Here is a 10,674-nt window from a genome sequence, read left to right on the forward strand (position 1 = left end):
TGCTTGGGATTGTCTGTCTGGTATCGCCGTTAAAGACAGACGATCTAGTTTAAATTTTTGCTGCATGGTTCTTTCCATTTTTTGGCGCTACTACCAAACTTGCGATGATACCAGCAGAGACCTTCGTCATCACGGTTAACACTGTTTCTTCGACTACGGTGTCTTGAAGTTGAGTCTGAGTTCAGCCCTTAACTCGGCCGCTTCTTTCGATAACTGTGATATCTGTTGGGGAAGAGAAACATCACTTACCGTGGAGCTTCCTTCCTTGGTCTTGTTTTCATCAACCAACTTTTTAATGCTATTATATGTTAAGAATACTATCCAAGTCAATGGAAAGTAGCTCAAATTATCCTGATACCAAAACCAGGTAAACCTTTAGAGTTAGTTATATCTTACCAACCTATAAGCTTACTTCCGGTGCTCTCCAATGTCTTCGAAAAAATACTCTTAAAGCGTCTTAACCAGATTACCCAAAGTCGCTTACTATTTCCTGCTCACCAATTCGGCTTTCGAAACTGCCACTCAACCATTGAACAGGTAAATCGTGTTTATCAATATGCAAGAGATGGACTGGAAAGAAAAGAATACTGCACTGCAGCATTTATCGATATAACGCAAGTATTTGACAAGGTATGGCACACCGGACTGCTCTACAAATTGAAATTACATCTACCACACAGCTTCTATTTGTTACTTAAGTCTTATATCAATAACCGATATTTCATGGTTAAAATAGAAGACTATAATAAGGAAAATCTTCCCGATAAAAGCTGGAGTGCCACAAGTGTAAGAGGATGGCAGCCCTGACTGGAAGGAAAAAGAAACAAAAAGCAAAAAACGAAACAGTTAGTCAGTGAATGGTTTTTGGTCGATCACCAAAAACTAGCGTTTTAAATATTAAACATTATAATTTTCGTGTGTGATTATCTTTCGATAAACAATAAAATGAACTTAAACTCATAAGAGTGATCTATTGTTTTAATTTTATTACTCTTACAAATCAGAAGTGGGATCGTACACGCAAAAACGTGAGTGAGACTCCGCTGGGCAAATGTGTGTGCTCCGCTGACATAACGAAAAATTCCGCGAACGATCGGCAACGACACGTAAAAATAAACGAAAGGAATGAACGTATAAAATTCCTAAACGTGTGTGCAAGCGTGTGTGTACTGTGAACATTAGCGTTAGCGAAACGATACGAAACGTTGCAATAGTGAAAGCGAAACGAACTAAGAAAAAGAATATAAGTGAATTGACATTAGTAAAAAAAAAAGGAACGTGTGTTGTACGGGTTACATAGACAGTAGAGAAATAATTTCATTTCGTTGTGAAATTCAAAAGCGGTTGAAACAAACATAATGTCGCGCGTAAAAATAAACAGTTTAAAGTTAACGGAATTAAAAGAACGACTGCACGAAGAAGGACTATCGACGGAAGGCCTTAAAAATGAATTAATTCTGCGTCTAAGTGAAGCCGTCGGATCAGATAGTATCGAAGTGGCCAGTGCAAACGTACAGGAGCAAATTACTGAACTACGAGATATGTTCAGCTCAATGATGCATATGTTGCAAACAAGTCTTAACGTTGGTGCAACAAATACGCGCATTAATCAAGAACGATCGAATTCTCCAACTAGTAGCGCGGTCACATGCATGGCGCGTAGTCCATTTTCGGTGAAAGAGATTTCGGCAACGATTCCTCAATTTGACCCGACAGAGGAAGCCTCGATTTCGGTCGAGCAATTTATAGAACGGGTAAATAAGGCCTACGCAGCATACCAGTGGGACGAGAAATGTTTGCTATTAGCGGTGTATAGCCAGTTAAAAGGCGCGGCAAAACTCTGGTTGGACTCCTCGGTAGATTTATATACGAGTTGGGTTGAATTATCTAAAGGCTTGTTCGACGAGTTTAGTAGTGTGCCAGATGAGGCTGTTACACACTTTAAAATGTCACAAACGATGCAAAAACCTAAGGAAAGTCTCCTCGACTACTGTTTTCGCATAGGCGCGCTTGGGAAAAAATTCGGACTGAGTGAATCAGCTATTATCAAATATGCGAGAAATGGCCTTAAACAGCGTGAACTGCAAGTTGCTATTGCAGCAAATCGTTTTAGTTCGATGCGTGAGTTTCGCCAAATAGTAGTTGATTACTCGGAAAATTTGCCGGTGCGTACGTTTAAACCCGAAAGAACAAATTTTGAAATGAAAGCAGATGGAAAAGCGACAACGATAAGCGGTTGGTGTGTTTTAATTGCCAAAAAAAGGGACACATTCCTTCGAAATGCCGCCAACCACAACGTAGACGTAGGTGCGTTGACTGCCAAAAAGTACATTCTAGAAACGAGCCTGAAAACTGCGGCAAGAAAAGCGTAGGAACACGTACGACGAAATCTGTGAATAAGACAGTTATTCAAGGCAATCAGTTGGAGAAAGTTGTTTCGATTAACGATCATACATTCACGGCACTGATCGATACTGGCAGTGAATGTTGTATGATTAGACAGATGTCAGCGAATTGTCTCAAATGCGTTAAAGAAGAATGTACCCTTAAGATAAATGGATTTTGCGGTGGTGTTGTTTACGCACATACAAAAATACACGTTAACATGAAAATAGACAGCCTTGAGCGAGTTGTATGTCTGTACGTAGTAGACAACGAACTGTTGCAGGTGGATCTCTTACTAGGGCAAGATATGTTAAAAAGTATGTGAATGACGGTGGTAAATGGGGAAACAACTTTTGAAAACGTATGCGGTGAAATTGTTAAGAAAAACGAACATAAGCAGTTTGTTAAAACTGAGTTAATTAGCGAAATTGAACCAATACCGTTCCGAACCGTACACGTCAATCACTTAGGTCCCTTTCCGAAAAGCTCAAAACAAAAAGAGCACATGTTGGTTGTTATCGACGCGTTCACACGTTTTACAATTATTCGAGCAGTGAAAAGTACAGCGACACGACATGTAATCGACGTTCTCAGTGAAATAAGTAGTTATGTGGGAATGCCACAGAGAATTATATCGGATCGCGGTGCGGCATTCACATCGAAAGAATTCAAACGGTTTTGCAACGAGAACGACATTCAACATATATCTAATTCTGTACGAACACAACGAGCAAATGGCTTAGTCGAGCGATGCAATAGAACTATACTCTCTATGATATTACCTACGATAAATAACAACAAGCGCTGCGACGAGTCCCTTCGTACGATTCAATGGTCGATAAACAGTATGCGCAATAAAACGACTCCTCGAATGCCACAAGAACTGTTGTTCAATTTTAAACCACGAGATATACTACAGAATAAGATAGTGCTTGTTCTACAGCGAGATGATATATTGAACGACAATCTAACGAACAATCTTAATGAAGCAGTAAAGCGGCTGAATACAGAACGACTAAAGGCTAAATAACGTTATGACAAAAAGCACTCAACACCGACTAAGTGCAACGTTGACGACTTGGTTGTGGTTGAATACGAGGCACCATGCACCGGCACCTCACGTAAACTTGAACCCAGATATTAAGGCCCATTTCAAATTACACGCGTACTAGGTAACGATCGCTATGTCGTGCAAGACATACTTGGTTCCCAACGTACTCAGCACCATTATTCGTCGGTTTACTCCAGCGACAAAATGAAATCATGGTGTGCTTTACCTCAGTTCTGCGACGGTCAAGACGAAGGTGCTGACGAAGACGAAGGAAACAACTCGACAATCACGGATCGAGGACGATCCGAAGCAGCAGGAAAGGCCGAGCTGTAAGAGGATGGCAGCCCTGACTGGAAGGAAGAAGAAACAAAAAGCAAAAAACGAAACAGTTAGTCAGTGAATGGTTTTTGGTCGATCACCGCGTGCTAGCGTTTTAAATATTAAACATTATAATTTTCGTGTGTGATTATCTTTCGATAAACAATAAAACGAACTTAAACTCATAAGAGTGATCTATTGTTTTAATTTTATTACTCTTACACAAGGGAGTGTACTAGGTCCAACCCTCTACACACTATTCACAGCTGACTTACGACTTGACACATCAACATATACCGCAATTTTTGCCGATGACACAGTGATCATGGCTAAAAGCAAAAACCCAACAGTCGCTACTAGTCAGTTGCAAACAAACCTAGATAGCATCCAAGTGTGGCTAAACAAATGGCGCATTAAAGCTAATAAATCCAAATCTGCATAAACCACATTCACTCTTCGCGATGGTTACTGTCCACCAGTCACACTAAATAATAACGTACTACCACAATCCGATCACGTGAAGTATCTAGGTGTTCATCTTGATCGGCGTCTCACCTGGAAACATCATATATTTACGAAACGCAAGCAACTGGGTCTAAAAATGCGCTCCATGCACTGGTTTCTTTGCCAAAATTCAAAACTATCACTGAACAATAAAGTACTTTTATATAAAGTTATTTTGAAACCAATATGGACCTACGGTGTCTCGATCTGGGGAACAGCTGCAAAATCTAATATAGCGATATTGTAAAGATTTGAATCAAAAATACTTCGTTTATGTGCGGCTGCTCCATGGTATATCCCAAATAGTACTTTACAGCGCGATATCCACGTCCCATCAGTGTTTGAAGCAATGCAAACAATCAGCAAAAACTATCGTATAAGACTATCAAATCACCCGAACCCACTGGCACACGAGCTACTATCAGATATCAATCATTCACGTCCACTAAGAAGAGTTTCTACGTCGGACTTGCCAAGTAGAACCCTAAACACGTGAATCGTAATTGTAAACTCACTGAAATTAAATATTTATAGCCAACTATTTACTCATAATAGTGAGTAGTAGTCATCATTATTATTAGTTGTAATTTAATCTTTAGCGGTGTTTACTACTGAGTGTCCCGCACATGTCTACAAATCACTTTTTCTATTTTTATATTCATAAGTAATACTGAAGGTTCTTTTACAGATTGTATATAATATAACAATAAACAAAAAAAACAAAAAAAAGAAACATCACTTACCGTGGAGGTTGTCGGCAAACGAACTTCTTGAATAGAACAAGCGTCATTCGCTTCGGCGATCTTATCTGCCATGATAGCGATTTTATTCAGAGGTTCGCTGCTTACTGAAATGATAGCACGCATATTCGCTGGCAAGTGCGTCATCCACATTGACCTAAATAAAGCATCATCCATTTATGTTCCGGCAAAGTTTTTCATCTCACGCAAGAGTTGAGAAGGACGCAAATCGCCCAAATCCATGTCTTGAAGCAGTTTTCTCAATATTTTTTGCTCGGAAATTGAAAATTCTTTAAGCAAACGCTTCTTCAGAGTGGAGTACGGATTTTCAGTAGGCGTGACTTGCGGGAGGATAACTCCATCAATTGACGCGACTACTGTATGAAATTTGGTCTGCTCTGTGGTAACACCTGAACTAACAAACTGCGACTCTATCTGCGCAAACCACAACTCAGGCCTAGCGTGCCAGAAAGGAGGTATTTTAACTGCAATTCGGGACACTTCTTCTCTAATTGAATGGTGTCGTTCAGTCGGATGTAATAGTTCCTGTTGTGAAATGTGACCCGTTGAGTTGTTTAATTGAAATGGTCTGAATCCAGATTTATCATCTGAATGTGTCACCGGCATGCTCGTGTGTTGCGTTTTCAAATCACGTCGGGGTCACCAATATATAGCGATGATTTTGTATTTTTTAATCAAAATGAAAATTCATAAACCATATTTAAATTTGAAAAATATTTTATTATGTTCCGTTAATTTTTGTTCAGACAGAAAGTTGAAACTTCTCCCTAGAAAATATTTTTCTATGTATTTTTACAAATTTGATGCTGTCTATATCATTCAAATTGTAACTGAGCTTGCTATGATTAAATATTGACAACAGCCACAGTTACATGTGAAGCGTTTTTGAGTAAAAATGATCAGCAGCGTTGGGTGAAGGTGAAGCAGCTTCGTTTGTGTTTTTCATGTTTGCGGAATGGACACAATGTCATACAGTGCCGAATGAAAAGATCCTGCCGTAAAAATCATAATAGATTGCTACATGAGTCCCAACAAGTACCGCCTACGTCTGGATCAGTTTAACAGGTTTTGAGTTGTGCCAAGCCATGTTCCGGTTTTCTCTTTAAATTGGTTCCGATAAAAATTATGGGTCCAAAGGGACAACTGAGGATTTTCGTACTTGTGGATGAAGGGTCGTCAATCACTATATTAGATGCTAAAACTGCAAGTCAGTTAGACCTTAAAGGCAAGAAACAACACTTAACGATGCAGTGGTATGATGAAGAGAAGGTGACTCAAAACTCAACAGTGGTAAATGTCAACATAAAGGGTGAAGCTGGCGAACAATATGAGATTAAAAACGTTTACGTTTTTTCCAATCTAAGACTGCCAACACGCGATTGCGAAGTGTCACCGATCGAACAATATGTCATGATGTCTATGATCTTCGGAGCAGTATGTTCGCCCTGTTGCGCTGAATTTCTTAAGAACCATAATGCCGAAAGTTATCGAAGCCAATATCCGGAAGCTGTATCTGCCATCAATAAGAACTTTTACGTAAACGATTACGTTGCCAGTTTCGATACAGAAGAGCACGCTCTACTAATTTGTCAACAAGTGATACAAATTAATGCAAACGCCGGCTTTGAACTTCGTAATTTTTCATCAAATTTGTAAAATTTAGAGTGAAAGTGCAGAGGCCATCTGTTTGAATCGGCAGAGCCAAACTGAGAAAATCTTGGGAATGTATTGGAACGTAACAAATGATTCGTTTCTATTCTTAACAAAATTTCATCGCATAGCTAAAGAAGTTATCGAGGGTAAAAGGGTTCCAACAAAGCGAGAACTTTTAGGAATTGTGATGGCTATATTTGATTCATACGGCATCTTAGCGAATTTTTTACTTGTTGCCAAAGTATTATTGCAAGAAACCTGGAAAACCAAATTAAATTGGGACGACTTGTTACCATCTACGTTATCTCAAAAATGGTTTGGTGGCGGGACGAATTCGACAGAATGGGCAATTTCTTTGTACCAAGATGCTACTCGCCGCATCTCAACATTGCCAAAGAGGTCCAAATCCATATATTTATGGATGCTAGTCAAGTTGCATTTGCTGCAGCAGTGTATCTGCGAATTAAACATCAATATGCAGTCGATGTAGTTTTCGTCTGTGGTAAGACTCGCACAGCGCCTAAGAAACTCCTATCCATGCCAAGGTTGGAACTGCAGGCTGCAGTCTTGGCTACTCGATTATCAAAGCTGGTGGTAGACATACATGACATAAACATAAGCCGTATAGTATTTTGGACTGATTCCGAAACCGTTCTTTGTTGGATAAATTCGAGAAATCGCAGATTCAAACCATTTTTTGGGCATCGTATAGCTGAAATATTGACCTCAACGAAAGAAGACCAATAGAGATGGGTGCCAACTAAGATGAACCCTTCTGACGCTGCAAAAAGAGCCAAAGAGGTGCCTAAAATAAACAATGGCAACATTTTTATGTCAAGAACAAAATAGCTGGCCAATTGCTACATTTTCGTTTTATACTGTCACGCTAGAAGAAGAGATTACGACACCGATATTACTACAATATCAGGCCAGTGAAACATTGATAAAATTTAACCGTTTCAGTTCCTTTTTTAGACTTAAACGTTCTGTTACCGTACGTTCTGACGAAGCCATATATCTGCCTCTTGAAGCTAGACGCTCTATTATATTGCCGAAACGCCGTGTCGTCTCCGAACTAATAATGAAACACTATCATGTTGCCTACAAACATCCAAATCAAGCTACAATTATCAACGCCGTACGCCAAAAATTCTGGATAATTGGTGCCAAGCCACTTTTGAAATCAGTCCAACGCAATTGTATGGAATGCCGCCTCGAAGCCGCGAAGCCAGAGCCATCGTTAATGGGACAGCTCCCAGTCGACCGTATAACACCGTATGTACGACCATTCTCATGAACAGGTGTTGACCTGTTTGGACCATTACATGTTACTATTGGTCGTCGCCGTAAGAAACGCTGGGCTGTCATATTCACATGCTTACCAGTAAGTGCTGTGCATATAGACATCGTCGATAGCTTATCAACAGATGCGTTTCTAGTCTGTTTCCGCAGTTTTATTAACCGTCGTGGTACACCAGTCAGAATGCGTAGTGACAATGGCACCAATTTTATTGGGTCACAAAGGGAATTATGTGCTGATAAGAAGTTTCTTGATGTTAATGATATACGTGAGGAAGCCATTACATTTGGAATTGAATGGATATTCAATTGTCCGCAGAATCCCATTGCAGGTGGTTGCTGGGAGCGCCTTATAAGAATGATCAAGCGTTTATTATTCGAGTCAATCAGAGAAGAAGCACCGAAGGTGGAAACGTTAATGGCCGCACTAATTGAAGCTGAAAACATCATTAACAGCCAACCGCTTACAGACATTCCTTTGACGCACAGCGAGCAGAAGCCACTCACACCAAATCATTTCTTGTTAGGCTGTGCCAATAGTACACAGACACGCTATAACGATGCTATACCTATCAGCCTCGGTAAACAGTGGCATATCGTCCAAGATATAAACAGCCGTTTTTGGAAATAGTGGACTACAGAGTTCTTGCCTCAACTTTTTCGACGCCCTAAATGGTGTAAGGAGGTGGTGCCGCTTAGAGTTGGGGATTGTGTGATCGTTTGTGACAATCTGCTATCAAGAGGTCAATGGCTCAACGGTCGAATTGTTGAAGTGTTTCCTTCCAAGACCAGTCAGGTTAGATCAGCTTGCGTACAGACCAAGAATGGTATCCTAACTCGTCCAGCCACCAAGCTAGCCGCATGTCAGATTAGTGAATCTTGCGAAGATTCACGGGAGGGTGGAATGTAACAGTAAAAAAGCAACTCCTAGTAATATTGAGCTGAATGCAGCCCTGCGAGGCAGCATGAAAGGTGAATGACAGTTGATACGAAGAAGAGGAGACAAAAAGAACGGAAATGACACACAAATGTGAAACCCTCACGTTGCGCGTAAAATAATATAAAATAAATGAATAACGAAGTGATTGTAACGAATATAATAAAATTATTTGCCAATAAAATATTTTCGGTATGTACATAACCGATTACGGCTTGGATTCTACGATTCGTCAACAATTTAAAACTGAAACAGCGATGTAAGGGAGAATTAATACCAAAAATGTTTACAGCCGCTGAAAATTATATATGCCGTCAAGTTCAATATAAACTTTATAAGATAAACATGAATGCTCTACAGAACAAGAAAGAATTGCTGAAGTCCAGTCAATTGCTTCAAATAACACCAAAATTAGATGAGCAAGGAGTATTTCGTATTAATGGAAGAATTTATGCCGCCTGTTGCTTGCCCGATTCCGCACGTCATCCAATAATCTTACCACACAATCACAATGTCGCCTTACTAGCATGGACCACTATCATAGAAAGAATCATCATCAAAACAGTAAGTTAACAACAAACGAAATTCGTCAACAGTTTAGGATATCAAACTGTCATTCCTTGCTAAATATAATTAAAAGAAATTGCCCGGTATGCATACGTAATAAATCTAAGCCAGCAGTGCCATTAATGGGTCAATTACCCCCTGATCGACTTACGTCATATGTCCAACCATTTACATATACTGGTACAGATTATTGTGGTCCATTTTTTGTAACAATTGGACGACGCAGTGAGAAGACACGTCTATACATCTCGAAATTTCTACTGATTAATCAACAGATGCTTTTCTATTTTGCCTGAAGAATTTTGTAAACAGTCGTGGAGTGCCTGTTCGCATCAGAAGTCAAAACTTAAGAAACAGGAGAGGTTGTTAGATTTTGACGCTATACAACAAGAAAGTGCTAAAACCGGTGCGGAATGGATCTTTAACAGTCCTGCTAATTCATCAACCGGTGGATGTTGGGAACGTCTTGTCCAGTGTACAAAACGAATACTACATCGAGTATTAAAAGAAGAAGCACCTCGTATTGATAACTTTTGTAGCGTACTAATAGAAGCAGAAAATATAATCAATAGTTGCCCGTTAGCGGACATACCTCTTACAGCTGTAACGACACTTTGGGTGACGTTCAAAAATTTTTAGTTTTTGCTGGGGTATCGTCAGCCGTCGTCCAGAGTCGAGACAATTTATTTATAGTTTCGCTGAGACGTTGTTTTAGAAGAAAAGAACGTTGTTTATATATATAAATTATATATATCTTTATTTATTCCATAAAAAAAAACTTATGATTAACAAAGTTTAATTAAACAAATTCTAAATAAATTATTTAGCATATAATAAGTGATCATTCATTGAAAGCATTCCTTTTGCTTTTCAATAATAAAAAAAAATATGTTGACGCCAGAATTTTTACTTCTCAATATATTACTTGTAAAAAGATTTTGGCAACCCCAGTGTGACTTCCTGAGCCCCTCCTCTGTTGTAAAATAATAAAAAAAAAGAAAAAACGTTTACTCCGTGCTGTGAAAAAAAAACTATTTGGCCGAATGAGCCAGGTTAAAAAAATATAATACACATAAGACGAGAAAGAAAATTTTAAACTACGTTTGACTCCAGGAGCCAGGTTTTTGGCACAATGTGCCAGATGACCAATAGGCAAGTGTACTTGTTTTGGAAAAATAAAATTGCAAGTCTTTGGTAAA

At 39.2% G+C, this 10,674-nt stretch overlaps 1 protein-coding gene across 1 annotated transcript; it reads right to left on the reverse strand.

Moving 5' to 3' along the window:
• Positions 1 to 5,175: 5,175 nt before the first annotated feature.
• Positions 5,176 to 5,625, reverse strand: LOC119666205. Its single transcript, XM_038075487.1, has one exon. The coding sequence runs from the start codon at positions 5,623 to 5,625 to the stop codon at positions 5,176 to 5,178; it is 450 nt and encodes a 149-aa protein (XP_037931415.1).
• Between the last annotated feature and the right edge of the window lie 5,049 nt (positions 5,626 to 10,674).

This window comes from Teleopsis dalmanni, chromosome 1 (assembly GCF_002237135.1).
Source record: "Teleopsis dalmanni isolate 2A chromosome 1, ASM223713v2, whole genome shotgun sequence".
Taxonomy (NCBI): Eukaryota; Metazoa; Arthropoda; class Insecta; order Diptera; family Diopsidae; genus Teleopsis; species Teleopsis dalmanni.

What these genes read in the sequence shown, in the direction of transcription:
- LOC119666205 (XM_038075487.1), bottom strand. Translation starts at nt 5,625, where the DNA reads ATGCCGGTGACACATTCAGATGATAAATCTGGATTCAGACCATTTCAA.